Source organism: Protopterus annectens, chromosome 4.part1, assembly GCF_019279795.1.
Source record: "Protopterus annectens isolate FY-2018-M chromosome 4.part1, PAN1.0, whole genome shotgun sequence".
Classification (NCBI taxonomy): domain Eukaryota; kingdom Metazoa; phylum Chordata; order Ceratodontiformes; family Protopteridae; genus Protopterus; species Protopterus annectens.
In genome coordinates this window covers 70,291,378-70,310,906 of record NC_056734.1, presented here as the reverse complement: position 1 = coordinate 70,310,906, position 19,529 = coordinate 70,291,378, and the positions used below count along the sequence as shown (strand labels likewise).

The window sequence follows — 19,529 nt, the reverse complement described above, 5'->3', positions numbered from 1 at the left end:
GTTCCCAGATTAAGCTTTGATAGGATCATTCTCCTGGACCTCCTGTACTATCTCCTTCCACTTACAAACTGTAATCTACCCACATAGCTATGGATACTGCAGCAGTGATCAATATGATGAGCATATTACAGTTAGGTAAGTTGAACTTGCCATAATAGTAGATATTTGAATGATCACTGCTACAGCCCTTCCTTCCACCCCCTTGTTTTTTTGTGTGTTTTTTTATGCCAGGGTGTGGACATTTAATTTATTTTTGTTGTTCCTAGCATTGTCCTTTCAGGGCTCAACCTCCCTCTCTCTCTGCTTGCAGGAAAGTTCTGAAGGGCTTTGTGCCCAAACTTGTCTTTTAGTTGGGTCAGCTTGAGCCTTGTGCCAGTTTGGGGGGATGGAAGGTGCAATGAAGATTTTGAAGCAGGCCGGCTGTTATATCTGTGGCAAGATATAACCCATGTAGTTAAGACTATTGCGGCAATGATCATTTGAACATGTGCTACTGTAATTTTAACTTGCACAACTGTATTTTGCAGGAAATGCTGGAGGTGCAACTGAGCTTGCTCTCCTGCAAAATCACTTGTTGATTTATCCTGTTGGGAGTAATTTTTGGAGCATGTGCAGTTCATGTTAATGTTTAGTATTTCATTGATCTGAAGTTGTATTTGCTCTTCACTCTATGGGACACAGACCTGGGATGAATCTGACTCTGCCGCATTTTCCAACATCGGATTTGAGCTCCAAGCTCCTCCCCTACCCATAATATCCCTGTCTCCCTCCTCCCCTCAGATCTCATTTGCCATGCTCATTGCAAGCATCATGGTCCGCTGCTCCAGGCTTTTTTTTTTGGATAAGTGAGTCAAATCTAAATTCCTGTCCTCATCTTTCTATCTTAAAGTTTTCTGTCTTTTACCTACCCCTACCTTTTCATGCTCAGGCATCAGTCTGTGGTTAAACAAAAAACTCCTTACTCTCGCTTTCCCCTTTCTGTCCTATCTCTCTCTGTGTGTGTGTGTGTGTGTGTGTGTGTGTGTGTGTGTGTGTGTGTGTGTGTGACGTCTGATTGGGTTTTTCCCTACTGCTTCAGTGTCAGAGATGCCCAAACCAGGTTTCCAAAAGTGCACAGAATGTGGCCATAAGCTCTCCCCAGTGGATGGCCATACTCTGTTCCCTCACCTCGATTCTTCCTGCTTGATCTGCGTGGGGTTCAATTCCTGCACATTGATCGACAGGAGGAATAAACTTATACTAAAGGGCTTTCTCCCTGCACCTACTACGGAGCCCAAGGCTACCCCTTCCATTTCTACTTCTGTCTCCGCCCCGGCCTCTGAGACTCAACCTCCTGCTAAGAGGACCAGGGATGTAGAGAAATGCAAGCATCAAGACAGGCCAAGGAAGTGGTCTCCCGACTGCCCTTCCTCGCCTAGGACTCCTGGGCTATCTCCTCTGGTCAAGAAGATTCTAGTTGTGGCTCATAAATCTTCCACTAGAAAGGTTTACTCTAGTAAGTGGAAATGTTTTTCTATCTGGGCATCTCAGCGTGACTTAGCTCCCTTCATTGCCCCAATTCCGGCTATTTTAGAGTTTCTGGCAAGTATTTTTCAGCAGGGTGCCAGTTTTTTCCATGGTTAAGGTCCAACTGGCAGCTATATCTAAATTTCATGTAGAAGGCAGTTAGGCTTCCCTAGCTTCTTCCAAACTTTGCAAAGCCTTTTTGAAAGGTACCTTTCTGCTTAGGCTCCCAATCAAAGACCCACTGCCTCCTTGGGATCTTACGCTGGTCCTTCAGGCTTTAGTCTCTTCTCCCTTCGAACCTGCAGCCTCGGTGGATTTGCAGTTCTTGTCTTGGAAGACAGCCTTCTCGATTGCCATTACGTCAGCCAAAAGGGTGTCAGAGCTCTAGGCCTTATCTGTTAAACTTCCTTATATGGTCTTCCATAAAGTCAGGGTGTCCTTGTGCACTAATCCATCTTTTCTTCCAAAAGTAGCTTTAGAATCAAATATTAATCAAGTAATCAACCTTCCTGTTTTCTTTCCAAATTTTCAAAATAAAGGAGAGTACAAATTGCACTTGTTAGACATTCATGGACAACTGTGTTTTTACTTGCATAGAACAAAATCTTTTGTAAGTCTGACCAACTTTTTGTTTCCTTTTCAAATCCCCTCTTAGGGAAACCAGTATGCTCTGAGGCTACTTGGGCATCTTTGCTCACATACATTCATTTCTCATTATAAGTTGGATCTTCTGTCCAGATGCAGGGCATCCTTTGGCTTCTCCATGCTCCGGAATATCCTACCATGAGGGCCTCCCAGGTGTTTAGTACTCTGTCCCATATGCTGAAGAGCAAATGAAGACAACAACTTGATAAAAAAGTTATGTACTCACCATAACGTTCCGTCTGAGTTGTTGGTCTTCATTTGTCTTCAACCATCCCACCCTTCTTCGCCTTGCAGTACATGAGCTGTGTGGTGGACTGGCCGGAAGAAACATAATCTTTACGTTGGCATTGCTTGTGCTTCTCATGGTACCTACACAAAATTTGCGCCAGGGTAAAAGACTTAAGTTAGGTTAGGGATGCAATGGTTGGCAGCAAACTCGATCTGAGGTAAGGACAGAGACAGGGACGTTATGGGTAGGGGAGGAGTTTGGAGCTAGGATCCAATGCTGGAAAATGTGGCCGAGTCAAATCCATCACGGATCCATGTCCCATAGGTTGAAAACAAATGAAGAGCAACAACTCAGATGGAACGTTATGGTGAGTACAACTTTTTTTATGTCACCATTGTACACATTCGAAGATGTCTAATAGATCCATATATGCAAATGTTGATAGATTTTTTGTGTGTGTGTGGTTTATATATCTGGGTGTCTACCTTTTGTGTAGTGTGCAAAAGGGTAACTCCCCATAACTGCAAAGCTAGGATTTTATTTGCCCTTTCAAACTATATGCAGTGACTTCTGAGGCTGTATGTTTAGAAGTATGGCTTGTGTGGATAGTCACTTCATGGAGTGTGCAGTGGGGCACAGATCTCCTGAAAAAAATGCTTAAAATGTAAAACTTTTTTCAACTATATAGATATGATATATGCACACACATGCACATATGTATATGATATAGATTTGTGTTTGTGCATGTATACATTACCATCATAGTGTTATGTATTAGTTACTTAAAAGACTGCTCTTCTAATAGTAGAATGTTGCATTTGAGGTGTAAAACTTGATGGCCTCCGTTATTTTGATTTGTACTTTGGAAGCTGATGCATTTAAGTGTAATTTCAAAAAACGTGAATCACGACACAATTAAGATTCCAAACACTGTAGTGTATGTTGAGCGCTTTCTTTCATTTAATGTTAACGAACTTCTTCAGAGCAAACGGACAGTACAAATGAAATGGGGAAAGGGAAGGGGAATGTGGGAAACAGAAAGAAAGGGAAGAATCGGAAGAAATAGTTCCTTTATGCAAGGTTTATAATTTAAGTGATTTGACACTGGATGAGTCCCAATGTAAAGTACTAGAAAAATGTTTTTCCTTTGTTCCTCCTGTAAAGGCACCACTAACTGACACTATACTGGATCTAAAGCTTTATGTCAGAAAATTAAATTTGAGTTATGCCTTTGATAGGTTTGAACTTAATGAGAGGGGTGGATGTAAGAAACCCAGTAACATCAATCCGAAGTTGACACCCACATTAAATGTGTTTAATGAGCTGTGTGAAAGGGATTTCAGAGACATATGTAATGGTCACAATATTACCAGTAAAAATGGTCATTACAGGAACACAGCTAGGAAAACTCATTGGGACAAAAGAGAAATTGAAAGTTTAGTGACTTTAAGGAAAATCAAGCAATACCGGTTCATGAAAGCAGATAAAGGGAATGGGATTGGTCATTATGAAAGTAACAGATTACCAGTCAAGTATGTGAACTTTTAAGTGATAAAACGAATTACCAACTTGTGATTAAGGATTTGGTAAGTAAAAGATTTGTGAACATAGACCAGCAATTGTTAGATTTATTAAACCAAAGTTACATTAATCTAGCTACTTATGAATTTCTCTACATTGATGAACCGGTATTGGGACTGCTGTTTGGAATTCTGAAAATTCAAGAATTCCAGTCACCCACCCTTTAGGCGTATTGTTTCTGCAAAGAAAAGTAAAGTAGTCACGATTTCCTATTATTTGGATTATTTATTAAATCCTTTAGTAGTTAAAACTCCATATTGTCTAAAGGATTTGTGGCAGTTTCTGGATCTGTTGAAACAGTATACATTCAAAGGTACAGAGATGTTTTAGTAACAGTTGATCCTCGGCTCTGACTCGGCCATCTTCAATAGTTTTAGAGCTGTTTACTGGCTCGAGGTTACCCCTTATCCCATAATGCCTAGCGATAGCTACCCAGATCTTGTTTGCTGCTTCAGCTGCGAGGTGTCGTTTTTCTGGCTCAGACTTGTATAGAGTTTTTTGTGTAACTTTTTCATTAGAATTTAACTTTTCTAGTATTTTAATTTTAGCGATAGTTTTGTTTCTGTGTTAGATAATTGTTTATCTTATAAGTATCCCTCTTTTTTTGTAGAACTCGTTTAACTTAGAAAGTTCTCCCCCACCCCTCCCACCTCTTCTTGTCAAGTTAGCCATTTAAGTTAGAGGCTCTCCTTCTGCTTTTTTCTTATAGGCTAGCCGTTTAAATTAGAGGCTTTCCTATTATCTTAAAAAAAAAAAAAAAAACTTTAGCTATAGTCTTTCTAGTAGGTGTGTTTTTATAGACTGTATATTACTTCTTGTTATTGTTGTTATAATTGGTTTTCTTTCTACTGTTAAGGATGTCAAAGGAATCCAAGGTTTCTGGGTACAAGAAGTGTGACTCTTGCTGTCAGAAAATGTCTCTGACAGATGGGCACACTTCTTCCATCTATTGTTTAGGCGCTGTGCACCTGCAGGACTCTTGTTCTATTTTCCATGCCTTTAGTCCAAGAGTCCGGCAGGAGCATAAGAATAAGCTGAATCCTAGGGGACTTTTAAAACCCCAGGATTCACCGGCCAAAAGCTCACAGCCAGTGAAATCCCCTAAATCCACTAAGTTGTCTGCTCCAAGTTCGGAGCCATCTTCGGTTGAGGATTTACCTTCTACGTCGGTTCCAGCTGGCACCGACAAGACAGTCTCCCCGTCGGCTCCATCTGAAGCTTCGGAGCCATCACGGAGCCACAAGAGTCTGAGGTCCCCTTCACTATAGTCGGTGCATTCGGCTCCTCTGTCTTCTTTACTTCAGAGCGAGCGTAGTCACCGATCCTCTAGACTGTCGGATCATGATGTAGAGAGAGTGGTGAGTAGGTTGCTAAAGTCGCAGGCACTAGCTAAATTGTTATCCAGCCCTCCTCAACAGGTATCGGCCCCATCCACTTCTCTCGATGTTCCTCCTCCGACTCCAATGAGTTCGGAGCCGGAGTTCATTGGGGTTCGAGTAGTGTAACCGTTGGCTCCGATAACTCTATCTCCTTCGGTTCCGACGTCGGCTCCGATTCCCTCGGTGGTACCTTCCATCGTGGGATCTGGGCGCCGGGGCTCCCTCGTCGGCTCCAAGGGGGCGAGTGGCATTGGACCCTTGTCCAACCCCCTTCTCCCTCTCAAGGCTTCAGCGCAAGTGAGCTCGGCTCCAACATCGGCCTCGGAGCCGTCCCCCTCGGTACGGAGAAGGATTCCTATTTCTTTGGAACCGGAGCTTTCTCTGCATCATGGCAGGGACGCCTTTGATGTCATGCAGAGTGTGCTGTCCCCTGAGTCAGCTCCACTATCAGCCCCACCGGCCCCGTCCCCTGTAGTGCCTGTGCCAACCTCTGCTCCTCCTCCTCCAGACCCTAAGTGTAGGGAACCAATGCTCCAGGACACCCCATTGGGTGTTTCCTCCTCTTCTGAGGCCTCTCCTGATAACTCAGAAGAGCCCCCTCAGAAGAAAAAGTGTAAGAGGAAGCACATTGACTCCCCCGAGTCTGTCACTTCTGATACAGACTTAGATGATTCGAAAGGGTCCCTGAGATCCCCCTCTGAAGATGTTTCCTTCTCGGACATCCTAGAAATGCTTAAGCAGAGGGGGAACGGGAATCCCCTAGTCCCTTCTGAGGATGAGTCTGTATTTCTGGATGCCTTCGGTTCCTGACCTTCCACCTCCTGGGTGTCTCCACCTTTCGATCCACTTATGACAGTGGTGGCTCGAAAGGCTTGGTCAGCTCCGGATACAGTGGAACCAACTCTGAGGAGACCTAGTAAATTCATTACATCACCCCAGGATAAGCAGTTCCTTTTGAAAGGTGTCCCTGTTGATGCTATGGTGGTAGCAGCAGCCACCAAAAAAGAGTTAGCGGAGACCTCTTCATCTGTCCATCTGTGGGAAGATGTGGTTCCGTAAATCTCAGGGAGTTTTGCCTGACACACGTAATGATTTTTCCTCCAGAGGCAGAGGGGGAAACAATAATAATAGACGCCGCCCTCGTGGCAGAGGGTGTCCGTAGAACCAGGGCAACAGAGAATCCTTCTCTGATAAGCCCTTCCAGCATCCCTGAAGAGTTGCCCGGCTGCTCAACTCTGGAGACAGTCGGGGGAAGACTTTTGCTGTACCCAAAAGCCTAGCAAAGTTTAATACAAGACACATGGGTATGGTCCGTTATATCCGGAGGTTACAAAATTCCCTTCCATCAACCCCCTTTACAGTCAAGGAAGACCCTTCCAGATGTTCCACCAAATCTGAAGGAGCAAGCAGTAATAGAAGTTTCAAAACTGCTAGAAAAAATAGCCATCCAGGAAGTCCCGGCAGACCAGCACGGATCCGGAATTTACTCAAGGTTCTTTTTAGTACCAAAAAAGACAGGGGAGTGGAGACTGATTCTGGATCTCAGCAGACTAAACAGGTCTGTGCAGAGAACAAAGTTTCGTATAGTCACGCTACAGTCCATTCTACCCTTTCTGGGTCAGGACAGTTGGATGTGCTCGATAGATCTTCAGGACGCGTACTACCATATAAAGATGGACAGGCGTTCCAGGAGATATCTTCGCTTCTGGCTGGGGGCCTGTCATTATCAGTTCGGAGCTCTGCCCTTTGGTCTCACCACAACCCCCAGAGTGATCACCAAACGTATGGCAGTGGTCACGGCTCACCTGAGGCATCAAGGATTCCAGGTGTTTCTGTGTCTAGACGACTGGCTCCTTACTGCTACCACCAGGCAAAAACTCATACAAGCACGGGACTACACAGTCACAATCTGCTCCTAGCTCGGCATTACAATAAATTTCGAAAAATCTGCCTTGTTGCCCTGTCAATCTATCACTTACATAGGAGCAGACTCAGACACAAGGGATATGTTTGCAAGGCTACCACTAGAAAGGGTGTCCCCAATCCATCAGCAGGTACAGGTTCTGATGCAGAGCAAAAGGATCCAAGTCAGGTATGTCCTTCAAACTCTGGGTTCCATGGCAGCAGCCATTCTCCTAATCCCACTGGCGTGCTTTCATATGAGAATTCTTCAGTGGCTTATGTTTACGCAGTGGTCTTTCCAAGAGCTACCCATGACTTATATGATCATGATCACGGATGCATGCAAAAGACATCTTTCTTGGTGGATGGTCTTCCCACTAGTTACTTAGGGCAGACCTTTATACAACCCCCCCCCCCCCCCCAGTAGCCACAGTGATGACAGACGCCTCTGTGATTGGGTGGGGGGGGCATTATCTGGGCAGGACAGTCCAAGGCATGTGGCAACCTCATGAGCACCATCTGCACATAAATGTCCTGGAAATAAGAGCCGTGCTCCTGGCGTTGCAAGCTCTTCAAGACTCTCTTCCTTCTGGGACCATTGCTATTCAAACGGACAACATGTCAGTGGTGTGGTACATCAACAAACAGGGCGGAACCAGGTCCTACCCCCTGTGTCGAGAAGCAGTCAGACTTTGGCAGTGGGCGATTTCCTCCCAACATTTTCTGAGTGTGACGCACATCCCCAGGAGATCCACTGTCATAGCGGACAGGCTCAGCAGAGCTATTCTCATGCCTCACGAGTGGTCTCTGAATTAGGAAGTTGCAAATCTTGTTTTCAGCAAATGGGGACAGCCTTGCTGCAATCTCTTTGCCAGCCCCTTCAACAGCAAATGCAGGAACTACTTTTCCCTTCTTCCGCTTCTGGGTCACATACCCAGAGGCACTGTAGTCCACGATTGGCCCCAGGGACTTCTTTATGCCTTTCCTCCTGATACCCAAACTTATACAGAAAGCAATATCGTTGGGTTGCAAAATGATCCTCATTGCTCCCTACTGGCCTCGACAGATATTGTTCCCTTTCCTGCACCGTTACCTTCTCAATCAACCCTGGACTCTGGACCCAATTCCAGACCTCCTGGTTCATCAAATCAGGCGGGTTGTATCAGTCCCTCAAAACTCTCCAGCTCACAGCTTGGTTGCTCCACTTACAACCTTAGCCAGGCTTCCCAGTATTTCTCCAGCAGTCCGTGATATTTTCGTCTCCTCTCACAAGTCTACAATGAGGAAAACTTATGCTAGCAAATGGAAACATTTTTCTTGTTGGGCAAAGGCTAGGAATGTGGATCCCTTTTCAGCCACAGTCCATGAAATCCTGGAATTCCTAGCACAACTGTTTCTCTCTGGGTCCGCTTCTTCTATGATCAGGGTACAAATGGCAGCCGTTTCTAACTTTCATGTTGGTTTTTCGAACTCTTAACATTATGTCTCATAAGCTCTGTAAAGCTTTTTTGAGAGGGACAACTCTTCTTAGGCCTCCAGTGAGAGATTACCCTCCTCCTTGGGACCTTAATTTAGTCCTAACCTCCTTAATTCTGCCCCCTTTTAAACCAGCAGTGTCCTGCTCTATCAAGCTTCTGTCTTGGAAGACACTCTTTCTGGTAGCTATTACTTCAGCCAGACGCGTCTCTGAACTTCAGCCGCTATGTGTTCATCCTCCATACTTGTTTTTTCTTAAGGACAGGGTTGCTCTGAGGACTAATCCTTCGTTTCTCCCTAAAGTCTGCTCAGAAAATAATTTAAACCAATCTATAGATCTTCCTGTGTTTTTCCCTAATCATACCAACAAGGCAGAGTACAAACTACACCAATTGTATGTTCATAGGCAATTGCGTTTTTACTTACACAACTAAAGAAGTAAGGAAGTCGGACCAACTATTCCTTTCTTATGCCTTGGGCAAACAAGGTCTCCCAGTTTCCAAGGTAACCTTGTCCAGATGGCTGTCACATACTATTTCTTTCATTTATCAGTTAAGGAACAAACAGTTACCTATTAAACCGAAAGGTCATTCTACTAGGCCCTTGGCCACCTCTGTAGCCTTCCAGTCTAGGTTGCCCATGGATTCCATCTGTGCAGCTGCCATGTGGGCAAAATCTCATACCTTTGTTTCTCTGTACAAGTTGGATATGATCTCTAGGAGCGGAGCTTTCTTTGGTTCCTCTGTTCTGAAGAGTCTGTTCCACTGAGCCACCCAGGATTTTAGGTGCTAGGGAACGCTGTCCCAACCAGCAAGAATGAAGGCGCGATAGACAACTTAACATAAAGAAGTTATGTACCTACCATAACGTTCCATGTTAGTTGTCTTCATCTCGCCTTCCTTCTTGCTTCCCACCATCTGTCCTCCTAGTGGATCGAGAGGAGTTTTTCTATTTCACTGGCTATGTGTTCTCTTGATGTCCTTCATGGATGCATCTGCAGTCATAACAAATGGGTTGTCCTGTCGTCAGGCAGCCCTTCGGTTGGCCGGATTCCAAAGTCTGGGTCCGGCTTCGGCTGATGTCGCACTTCACCCGACGTCATCTCTGCTGGTCTTCGGGTATAAAGGCATCAGCTGACGCCATTTTCCTCAGTCTTTCTTGCCGCGTGGCGCCCGAAGCAGAAGCTGTTCGCAAGTGCCGGTCGGTCAGATCCAGAGATTACTACTACCGAATACTACTTGAAGACTTCTAAAAACTAAGTACCCCGTTGGGGACTCTTTCTTGCCTCAGCCAATGTCAGAAAAAGTCAATAACTGTTTAACTTGTGGGAAAAAAATACCTCATAAAGATTTCCACTCTTACTGTCTGCCTTGCTTAGGCCCAGACCATGACGTAGCAGCCTGTTCGGCCTGTGCTTCCTTCAACCGACGAACGCTTAGGCGTCGGTCGGAGTTTGCTGAACAGTTTTTCGGCTCAGATTTTGCATACATTATGCCGTCGGATCCTCCGACTACCCAAATTGTTAAAAAACGCAAAGAAAAAGACCGACACTCACGGTCCACGGTTTCGGCCGAAACCACGGTTAAGCAAGCCGCGAGTGTCTCGGTTTCGGCCGAAACCGAGAAAACTGGTCAATCTTCAGCCGAATCTATGACTACTACTGAGGCTCCTGCTACCTTAGTTGAATCGGCCTCAGAATTTTTGCCTACAACTGTGGTTCCTAGTGATTTATCAGACACCATCCCTTTGGATGTCTCTACCCCAGCACGTGGTGCTGCTAGGCCTCCTGCAGCCATGTCTATTAAGGCCTTTGCCAGGGCTAAAGCAGCCAAATCTGCTAAATCAGTGCCTGTTAAGCCCCCCTCACACAGGCCCACTTCAAGTTTACAAATGCTTACTCTGGCAGAAGATTTAATATCCTTAATTAGGGGATCCCAATCTCACCCAGACAGGGCCTCTCAGCCCCCAGAAAAAAGACCTAGAGCAGAGCCCCCCGAGCCAGTGTCCTCTGATGATTCTGCGGATGACTCAGACATTACAGACCAGCCAGAGGCTCCTTTTTCTACTTATGAAGATTCCGATGCTGAAGAATCCATTCCAGCTGCCTCTCCACCAGAGGAATTTTCCTTTGGGGAAACCTTACATGCCATGAGAGAACAATTCCAATGGCAGGGACAAGATTTCTCAGATTCAAGAAAAAGGCTTAGGACTTTTCTACACTTACCACAACATAGGCCCTTAGCTATACCTCCTGTACTGCCTGTTGTGGATGATGCATTTAATGATGTCTGCACTGCTCCTGATTCCTTACCTCCAGCCCCTGCCAAACCAGATAGATTTTACAGGGTGCCAGACACTCATCACCACCTATATAAGGCCCCACTTGCAGACCCCGAAACTATATCCCAGGGGCCTAAGGCAGTAGCCTCGACCACAGCAAAAAACCCTATTCCTTCTGAAAGGGAATCCAGGTCCTTAGAGATGGGGAAAAAGTTTACACCTCTGCTACTCTCTCAGCTAGAGCTTTAAACTGTCAGTTTCATATGATCCAATACCAAGAGTTTATGCTTGATCAGTTAACTAAAAAACTGTCCTCTGATGAATCCTTAGATAAGAAATATGTATTAGAAATGGTGAATAACATCCAACAGGTTAGTAACCATTCCTTAAAATGTGGCTATGATGCACTGGAGGCTTCATTTAGATCAGCCATGACTGGCACAGTGATTAGAAGGCATGCATGGTTGAAAGAACAGGTCTTACCGGATCATGTTAAAGCAAAGCTATTAGATGCTCCTATGGATAAGGCCAGTCTATTTGGTACACCTGCCCAGCAGGTAATGAAGAAAATGGAAGAAAAGGCAAAATCTGTACAAACAGTTAAAGATTTCTTACAGGTTCAGCCCCCAAGGTTTAGCAGGAACTGGCCTGCCAAAAATTGGTCCTTTCCTGACTCCACAAGATCCCAAAGGGGCAGGAATAGACGCTCTAGAGGCAGAAATCAATCCAGAGGAGGTGCCTACAGAGGACGACAGTGGCAAGGCAATAACCGAAGCACAGACACAACCACTGCCACTGCAACAGGACAATCACAGTGACTTGGCTCTGACACCGCCTACCAGAGAGCAAATAGCAGCACCATTAGGCGGAAAGTTAGCCTTATTTTCCAAAAATTGGCACTATATCACAAAAGACAAGTGGATTTTGCAAACCATAGACCAAGGCTACCGGTTCCACTTCCACATCTTACCAGTAAAAAGAGGAATGCCAAACCTACCTCCAAATCAAAAAATAGAAGCTCTACAGCAGATAGCGGAATTAACAAAGATGAGAGCTGTGGAAAGAGTACCAGTAACAGAACAGGGCAAAGGATTCTACTCCAGACTCTTCCTAGTACCAAGAAAAGAGAAAAGTTGGAGACCTATTCTCGACCTGTCCATCTTAAACACATACATCATTGTCCCAAAATTCAAAATGCTGACCCTACAGCAACTTCTTCCCATGCTGGGCAAGGAGTGTTGGCTGGTAACTCTAGATCTCAAGGAGGCATACCTGCACGTCCCCATTCGACCAAATTGCAGAAGATACCTCAGATTTCTTGCAGGATCAGAGCATTATCAATTCTCAGCATTGCCCTTTGGCTTATCTACTGCGCCCAGAGTATTCACAAAATGCCTGGCATCAGTAATCGCTCACTGCAGACTACAGGGAATCCAAATTTATCCATACCTGGACGACTGCCTGTTACAAGCGGACAACAAAAGCAAGCTGACAACAGATTTACAAAGGGTCATTTACTTGCTACAAGCCCTGGGATACACAGTCAATTTACAAAAGTCAAGGCTGATACCATCCCAAACAAGAACCTTCTTGGGCGCGGAATTGGACACAGTAAAACAAATGGCATTCCTAACTGCAGAAAAACAAAAAGAGCTCCCTCTTTACTTCTTGGCATTAACAAAGCAGAACAAACTAACAGCAAGAAAAGTTCTGCAGGCCTTGGACTTCATGGCATCATGCATAATCTTGGTCCCACATGCCAGACTGCATATGAGAAAGCTACAGTGGTACCTAAAGAATTTATGGTCTCAGCACAGGCACAGCTTAGAAACAGAAATCCCACTAATCCCATGTCTAAAACAGGAGTTCCTATGGTGGGCTCAAGCATGCCAGTCAAACCCAGGCTTACCCTTCCACAACTTTCGAGCAAGCCAAACCATCACAACGGACGCCTCAGACCTAGGATGGGGCGCACATGCTGGACAAATGCATACAAGGATTGTGGACTCAAGACCAGCTGCACCTGCACATAAACCAAAAAGAAATGCTGGCAGTAAAACTGGCAATCCAAAAATTCAGACCATTCCTCAAAGAAGGCCATTTGATAAGGACAGACAACACCACAGTCATGTGGTACATCAACAAACAGGGAGGCACTCATTCATACCCCCTATGCAGAATGACTTTGGACCTTTGGAATCTGGCTCTCAGCTACAACATCCAGTTACAGGCAATATTTGTGCCGGGAAAAGAGAACACCCTAGCAGACATGTTAAGCAGAACCACCTCGGATGCTCATGAATGGATGCTACACCCGGACATCTTCAAGGCCATCACAAAGAAATGGGGAATGCCACAAATAGATCTATTCGCTTCCCCACTCAATCACCAGCTCAAAAAATTCTGCACAAGGACATTCCACCCACTTGCATGGAAGGTGGACTCTCTATCCTTCAGCTGGAAAGGCCTGACAGCATATGCATTTCCACCTCTGCCCTTGATGCACAAGGTACTACTGAAAATCAAAGAGGAACGTTCAAGGATAATCCTGATAGCTCCGAATTGGACAAGACAACACTGGTACCCATTACTGAGGAGCATGTCCCGGGAGAGAATGTGGTCAATACCCCTGATGCCTTTGATGTTAACTCAGAACAACTACAACATCATGCATCCAAACCTAAAAACCTTGCAACTGACTGCCTGGAACATCACATAGCAGCAACCAACCCAGACCTTTCCCAAAGGGTTAAAGACATTATCCTTGAAGCCCGCAGACCTTCAACAAGAAGGAACTATGCAGGAAAATGGAAAAGGTTTGTCATTTGGAGTACTGAAAGAGGAAAAGATGTGTCGAACATAGATATTGCTAACATTCTGGAGTACTTGGCAGAGCTTCTACATACAGGCCTGTCCTATTCCTCCATCAAGATACATGCATCAGCTATTTCAGCAGAATACAGCTTCGATCCACCTGTCTTTTCGCATCCTCTACTCAGGCAGTTCCTCAGAGGGATCAAGAATGTAAAACCTCCTAGGAAACCACCATTACCAGCATGGGACTTTAACTTTGTGCTAGAAAAGTTGACACTCCCTCCGTTTGAACCAGCAGCAACAGCAGATCTGCAACACCTGTCATGGAAAACTGCTTTCCTACTGGCAATTACCTCAGCAAGGAGGGTTTCAGAACTACAGGCCTTAATGGCAGTGCAACCCTTCCTAATCTTCCATCAAGATAGGGTGTCCATGAGAACTAATCCTACATTTATGCCTAAGGTGGTATCCAGAGTGTCTTTAAACCAGGCAATCCACCTACCTACCTTCTTTCCCAATCCACAAAACAGGGGAAAGAATGCTGCATACCTTGGATGTACATAGACAGTTACGCTACTACCTGGACAGAACCAAAAGTAACAGAAAAACTGACCAGCTTTTAGTAGCCTATGCAACAGGAAGGGAAGGAAAAGCAATTTCCAAACAGACAATCTCCAAATGGATAGGAAATTGCATAAGATTCTGTTACTCCTACCATGGAAAACCAATTCCACAGAACATAAGACCTCATTCTACAAGGGCTACTGCCACTACCACAGCTTTCTTACGAGGAGTGGCAACCAAGGACATTATTGAGGCGGCTACTTGGACCTCCGTGCATACATTTGCCAAGCATTATAATTTACCTCTATACTCTAGATCCCGAGCAGGGTTTGCCACTGCTGTACTGCAAGGGATCCTAACTACACCATAATTTTTCTTCCTCCACCCCTAGTTTGGCTATGGTATTCTACCCATTTGTTATGACTGCAGATGCATCCATGAAGGACATAGTACAGTTTTGTACCTACCATAAATGCAGATGTCCGAACTGGATAGCATCTGCAGTCAGGATTACTCACCCTCCTTCCCCTCTGTGGTACTCCTAGGGTATTTACCCTCCTAATAGCTAGCTGGGGGGGAGTCTCTTATGGTGTATTTGTTTGTATATATGTACATACATGCTTATTTTTTGTGTTTGCCTTCTACTTTTTTGGAAACATTGGCATTTATCCAAAATTTAGCCTTCCAAGAGGGCAGCTGGCATCTGGGGCAAGAAACACTGAGGAAAATGGCGTCGGCTGATGCCTTTATACCCGAAGACCAGCAGAGATGACGTCGGGTGAAGTGCGACATCAGCCGAAGCCGGACCCAGACTTTGGAATCTGGCCGACCGAAGGGCTGCCTGACGACAGGACAACCCATTTGTTATGACTGCAGATGCTATCCAGTTCGGACATCTACATTTATGGTAGGTACAAAACTGTACTTTTCCTCTATTGAGAATATGGCAGGTATAGTCAATTGATTTTTTGACTGATTTATTCTTTTGTTATGTCTGGAGCTAGCTATTTCAAACGAGATCTGAGTAGCTATCGCTAGGCATTATGGGATAAGGGGTAGCCTCGAGCCAGTAAACAGCTCTCGAGCTGTTGAAGATGGCCGAGTTGGAGCCAAGGATCGGCTCCGATCCCAACCAGCAAGAAGGAAGGCAAGATGAAGACAACTAACATGGAACGTTATAGTAGGTACATAACTTTTTTATGTAGTTTCTCTGTACTCATCAGTAGATCAGAAAATGGGAGTGGAATGATCTAAAGTACTGGTATCAGTTGATATCTGATAATAAAGTTAAAAATCTAGATTTCTTAAAACAAGAATTTGATCTGAGAGAAACTTGCTGGTTAGAGGTTCAGACCTTTAGACAACATCTCATTAATAAAATAGATCTAATGTCTATAACAGTTAAAGAATCTATTCCAACACTGATTGATTACTTGATATTAAATTTGCAACATAAAGTTTCTGATAAAGGTAAACTTTCATACATACATAAAATTATCAGACAAGAAACTTTTTACAGTGTAGATTCATACTGGAATTATTTCACTTCTATTAATGGGGACCCACCAAATCAACAAGATAAACAATATATATTGGAATCTGCTTATAGAACTACGTCTTCCATTGTCTGGAGACTTTATACATGGAAATTTTTACATAGATCTTTTTATACACCTTTGATGATGAATAAAATGAATAATGAAGATAATTTATGTAAGAGATGTAATGTAGAAATTAATGCTGACTGGGCTCATATGTTTTATGACTGTATAAAATTGAAAGAATACTGGAAGTCAATTAATGAATTTTTGCAGGCTCTTTTTACAGATAATTTCATTATTTCTAAATCTCTTATATTATTCAACACACCTGTACCTCAAAGTGTTAAAAAGGTTAAGCTTCCCTTGTTATGGTCTATTCTAGCAGTGACTAGGAAAATAATAACTAGAAATTGGATTTCAGATACACCTCCTTCGTTCAATGAATTTAAAAATGTTATGAATATAGTGTGCCATATGGAATTAAACACAATTAGGACAAGAACAAATAGAAAAACATCTTATTATATTGTATGGGATAATTTACAAAATTTGTTAAAAAAATTTTAATTTCAATAGCGTGGTATTTTAGTTTAATTAATTGATCTGATTGTAGTGGATGTCTTTGTAAATACTTTAGTTGTTTTGTTGAATATTATAATAATACCTATTTTTAATTACTTGTATAAAATTGTTATGATATTTCTCTTATATGTTAAAACAATAAACCTGTTTTGAAAAAAAAAAAAAAAAAAAGAAAAGAAAATGGGAGTGGAAGCTGTTAAAATGTTTGTGACAGAGTACACTACTTATGGTGATGTCATGGTCCAGTCCATCTGTTTATTATTGGATTTAGTGTTGAGGAACAACTTATTTTTATTTGATGGCAAGATTTATCACCAAACCTGTGGGGTGGCTATGGGTGCGAAGGTTGCACCCACTTTTGCTAACCTAGTTTTAAGTTGGTGGGAGTTGTCTTTTCTGACCAAGTTGGAAAGATTCAGATTTGTTTCTTTTTGCAAGAGATTTATTGATGATTTGGTATTCATTTGGAATGGTTCTGCTGATGAATTCAATTTATTTTTGGAAGATGTCAATAAACACCCACCTGGTCTTAATTTTGTGAAGAATGAAGTAGGTACGAATGTGCACTTCCTGGATTTGGACATCACAATTAACATCAATGAGAAGAAATTTACCAGCATGATGTATAGGAAAAAGGCTTATACCAACAACTTTCTCCACTTTGATAGTGGACATCCAAAGTTCATGAAGTTGAACTTGGTTCGTGGGCAAATAATACGACTTAGCAGGATCATTTCAGATGGAGAGAAATAATTATAAGTGAAATTAACAAACTGATTTGTATGTTTGTACAGAAAAATTAAATAACATTTTTGAAGAAATTCTATTGATCAGAATGGACAAATTTCTGCCAATTTTAACAAGTGGGTTCACCCCTAAACACAATGATAGTGATAAAAAGATGGACTGTGCCTTCCCAGTCCCCATTAATCTGGACTCGTACAAAATCAAACAGGCCATTGTGAACAAATTGGAAGGTAATTTTGGGCAACAGTGATTTGGTTAGAGTCATAGGAGACCATCCTAACTTTATTTATAAAAAAGTAGTTAGTGTCAAGTCTATTTTGGAGATCAGCGAAACGAAAAGGGTTAAAGGACCTGTGGGCACCTACCCTTGCTATAACTGTAAACAGTGCAGATTCATAGATTCTTCTAAAAATACCCCCCCCCCCCCATATTCAAAGAATGCTCACAAGTAAATCTAGTTTTAACTGTAAGAGCTGTGGGATAGTTTATCCTTCTACTTGTTCCACCTGCCACATGTTCTATGTAGGGAAAACTATTAGAGCACTATATAAAAGAATCTATGAACATCGCTTGGCCATTAAAAATAAAGATGTTAATAATGCTCTGGCCAAGCATGCAATGGAGTGTTTGGATTTTAAGAAATTTATATTTTTTGTGTTGGATTTCATTGATATGTGTCATCTTATGTTACCAACTATAACAATGCCCTTGAAATTAAAGAGCTAAAATGGCAAGTTTTTCTTAAAGCTGATTAAGCTCCTGGGCTTAATGGCAGATTGAATGTAAAATGTCTTTTAAATGACAGAATGTATTATTAATTTTAGTTCATCAGTGTTTACAAGAAAATTTATTGGATTTTTTTATTTACATATATACAAAAACTTTTATTAGCAAGAGTTTAAAAGCTCATGTACATATGTTTTTTTCTTTAATTTTGTGCACACACTTATAATTGATTGAAGGTTATTTCATTGAATGAAGCATCTGTGATTGATTCAACAATTAATCTATTTGTATTTAAATAGCCTTATTTGTACTGTCCGTTTGTTCTGAAGAAGTTAGTTAACATTAAACGAAACAAAGCGCTCAACATACATTACAGTGTTTGGAGTCTTAATTGTGTCCTGATTCACGTTTTTTAGCATTTCAGTGGGGTTTTTGTTCATGGATTGATGATTGTTGTTGATTACCCAGTAAGTGTAATTGCAGTTTAATTAACATTTCTTTTTTTCAGTATCTGTAGGAATTTCTGTAGTACAGACTAATATGTCATCTTTGAAAGAACCAGTTGAAATCCATTTTAGAGAACATGGTTTGAACTACATGGAAAAGTTATTACTCAAGAAGCACAGAAGGTATGCATTAAGTATCTTCATTTTACTTATTGTGTTTTTACGCTTGGCATCATAGAATAACCAAGGATCAAGGTTTTAACCAATGAAGAGAGTCATATTTATAGTATACAAAATAAAATCCATGGTTACTGATTGCATTTTGGCACTTCTTTTGAGATTATTTTCTTTGCAAATGAACTTTCCAGATCAGTTTATTATGGACATCTGCAGAGAAAACAGAAGAAATGCATTTTTCCTGTGAGAATTTTGCCCCCATGCCTGCCATCCATCAGTCTTCCCCAACTTGGACATGGCTTATTGTACCCTTACCTTGGAATTTCAGCCCAGATCACAAGAGCTGTTCAAAGTAGCCTTTGTTTGGGCAGCCATGATGGTGCTTTATGCCATTGCCAGCATTCTGGTGATAGCAGAGAACTCTGCAATGCTTTTCCAGTGTTTCATCTGCATCAAGAACCATCCAAGCTAAGATAAGAATTTTTTCTTGAGTAGCTACACTTCAATTTCTTTATACAGTGATCACTACCATTTTTGAGAATCTTTGAAGTATTTATTTAATTAGTTGGCAAACGTAGTAATTTCTGTGTGTGGTGGCTTTTCTAGTCTGTGTGCCTCTAAATCTCTTTGCAGAATGGTGAATTATTTAGGAACTAAGTTTTTTGTTAGTTGTTTGTCGTTTAATCTGCACTTGAGAGCTGCTTTTGCTGTGCTTTTACATTAAGAAATTCCAGGATCAGACATCTTGTGGCAGAAGTTTTTTTTCCTGGTCTCTCTTTGAGTTGGGAAACAGTGGCAAAAGCTCAAAGTGTGGCTGTTTATTGGCTAGAGGGTATAGGAGTCTGTTTTCAAGCTTTTTTTTCTCTGTGAAGAGCTCACCTCTGGGCTGTGTTGATTAGCAGTGGTCTGAACAGTAGCAAATTCTTAGACAGCA

The 19,529-nt window shown here is 42.6% G+C and overlaps 1 protein-coding gene across 2 annotated transcripts in view; it reads left to right on the top strand.

Annotated features, from left to right (window-relative positions):
* The window catches only part of ZBBX (zinc finger B-box domain containing), a 2,136,907-nt gene that overhangs the window by 985,586 nt on the left and 1,131,792 nt on the right, over window positions 1-19,529 (top strand). For both annotated transcript variants that reach the window (XM_044069997.1, XM_044069996.1), the window contains exon 10: window positions 18,481-18,601. In XM_044069997.1, the coding sequence (XP_043925932.1) occupies window positions 18,481-18,601 (121 nt within the window). The remainder of the gene's footprint in view (window positions 1-18,480; window positions 18,602-19,529) is intronic.